Source organism: Emiliania huxleyi (assembly GCF_000372725.1).
Source record: "Emiliania huxleyi CCMP1516 unplaced genomic scaffold EMIHUscaffold_303, whole genome shotgun sequence".
Lineage (NCBI taxonomy): Eukaryota > Haptophyta > Isochrysidales > Noelaerhabdaceae > Emiliania > Emiliania huxleyi.
Window position 1 is genome coordinate 108,233 of NW_005199744.1, and position 1,972 is coordinate 110,204.

The following is a 1,972-nucleotide window of genomic DNA, read 5'->3' on the forward strand; positions in this document are numbered from 1 at the left end:
CTCCGCCCGCGCACGCACACATGCGCGCGTGAAGTCGCGCGTGCTGCCGCCGCACGCCCGCCGCCGCACGCCCGCCGCCGCACGCGGCCTCCTCAGGCGTAGTGTCAGGCGTCGCGTCAGGCGTAGTGGAAGAAGTAGAGCTTGAATAGCAGCAGCAGCACCAAGTGGCAGGCCGCCATCCCGCCGAGCAGCGTCGCCATCTTCCGCTTTGCGTCGCCTGGACGATGCGGCGGACCGGAAAGGTCTCGGCACGGTCTCGGACAGGTCTCGGAACGGTCTCGGAAAAGTCTCGGAAAAGTCTCGGAAAGGTCCTGACGATGTGGCGTCGCGCCGTGTGGACGAGGTGGCGTGCCAGCCTCGCGCCTGTCTGTCTGTCTGTCTGTCTGTCTGCCTGACATGTGCATGCGCCTGACATGTGTCTGTGACATGTGTCTGACATGTGCATGTGTCTGACATGTGCATGTGTCTGACATGTGCATGCACAGAGACAGGTGGCGTGCCGGCCTCGCCAGCCGCCCGTCAGTACGAGTGGAGCGCGAGGCGAAGACAGGCGGCCGAATGGCGCGCGCGGTCGAGGGAGAGTCGCCACTGTCTGTCGGTCTGTCTCCCTCTCTCTCTCTGCCTGCCTGCCTGCCTGCCTGCCTGCCTGTGTGTCTGTCTGTCTGTCTGTCTGTCTGTCTGTCTGTCTGCCTGCCTGCCTGCCTGACATGTGCCTGACATGTGTCTGTGACATGTGTCTGACATGTGCATGCACAGAGACATGTGCACGTGCATCTAAGGCTCGGCGCGCCCTCGCCGTACGGGAAGCAGTCGCTCAGGTGCGCGTGGAAGTTTGAGAGCAAGAACAGCGCCGACACCCCGCCGCCCGCCAGCACGAGCAGCCAGCGTAGCGGCTCGGAGGGCAGCACGCACCTGGCCTCGGGTAATCTCGGGTGATCTCGGGTAATCTCGGGTGATCTCGGGGGGCAGCACGCACCTGGCCTCGGCCCAACTCGAGGCGATCTCGAGGCGATCTCGAATCTCGAGGCGATCTCGAATCTCGAGGCGATCTCGAATCTCGAGGCGATCTCGAATCTCGAGGCGATCTCGAATCTCGAGGCGATCTCGAATCTCGAGGCGATCTCGAGGCGACTCCGAATCTCGAGGCGATCTCGAATCTCGAGGCGATCTCGAATCTCGAGGCGATCTCGAATCTCGAGGCGATCTCGAATCTCGAGGCGATCTCGAGGCGGCGCGCGCAGGATCGAGACGGGCACGAAGACGCCGAGCGTGTAGCCGTAGATGCAGATGATGTCGACGAGCCTAGATTAGCCGAGATTAGCCGAGATTAGCCGAGGTTAGCCGAGATGACACCGAGATGAGGCCGAGATGACCCGAGATCTGCAGATGACGTCGACGAGCCTACCCTCGGGTGATCTCGGGTGATCTCGGGTGATCTCGGGTGAGCTCGGGTGATCTCGCGTGGAGCGGCGTGTGGCTGCTCTTTCTAGCTGCTCTTTCTAGTGCTCTTTCTAGCTGCTCTTTCTAGCTGCTCTTTCTAGCTGCTCCTTCTAGCCACGCTGCCTATTCGCAGCGGCTACCCTCGCGCTGCCGATGCTCTCGCCAGCAACGTACACCGCTGACGCCGGCGAGCCTACCCACGGGTCATATCTCGGGTGATCTCGCGTGAGCTCGCGTGGAGCGGCGAGGAACACCGCGGGCCGTTCGACGCGCCGCTTCTGCGCATCGTAGTAGCGGAGGGCGGCCCAGAGCAGCAGCGGGAGGAGGGTGACGTACGAGTAGATGACCTACTCGGGTCTCCCCAGATCTCCCCAGATCTCCCCAGACCTCCGAGGGAGACGTGCGAGGAGAGGGCCTAGGAAAGGTCTCGGAAAGGTCTCGGAAAGGCCTCGGAGAGGAGGGCGACGTGCGAGGAGAGGACCTAAAAAGAAAAACACCCGTAAAAAGAAAAACCACGCCCGAAGGTGAGGGA

At 62.5% G+C, this 1,972-nt stretch overlaps 1 protein-coding gene across 1 annotated transcript in view; it reads right to left on the reverse strand.

The window, feature by feature from the left end:
- Window positions 1–903, reverse strand: part of EMIHUDRAFT_458128 (hypothetical protein) — a gene marked incomplete at its 3' end in the record, with an annotated part of 1,445 nt that extends 542 nt beyond the window's left edge. The window contains exons 1-2 of the mRNA XM_005774957.1: window positions 791–903; window positions 1–217 (exon numbers count right to left, since the gene is read on the reverse strand). Coding sequence (XP_005775014.1) covers window positions 1–22 — 22 coding nt within the window. The remainder of the gene's footprint in view (window positions 218–790) is intronic.
- Between the last annotated feature and the right edge of the window lie 1,069 nt (window positions 904–1,972).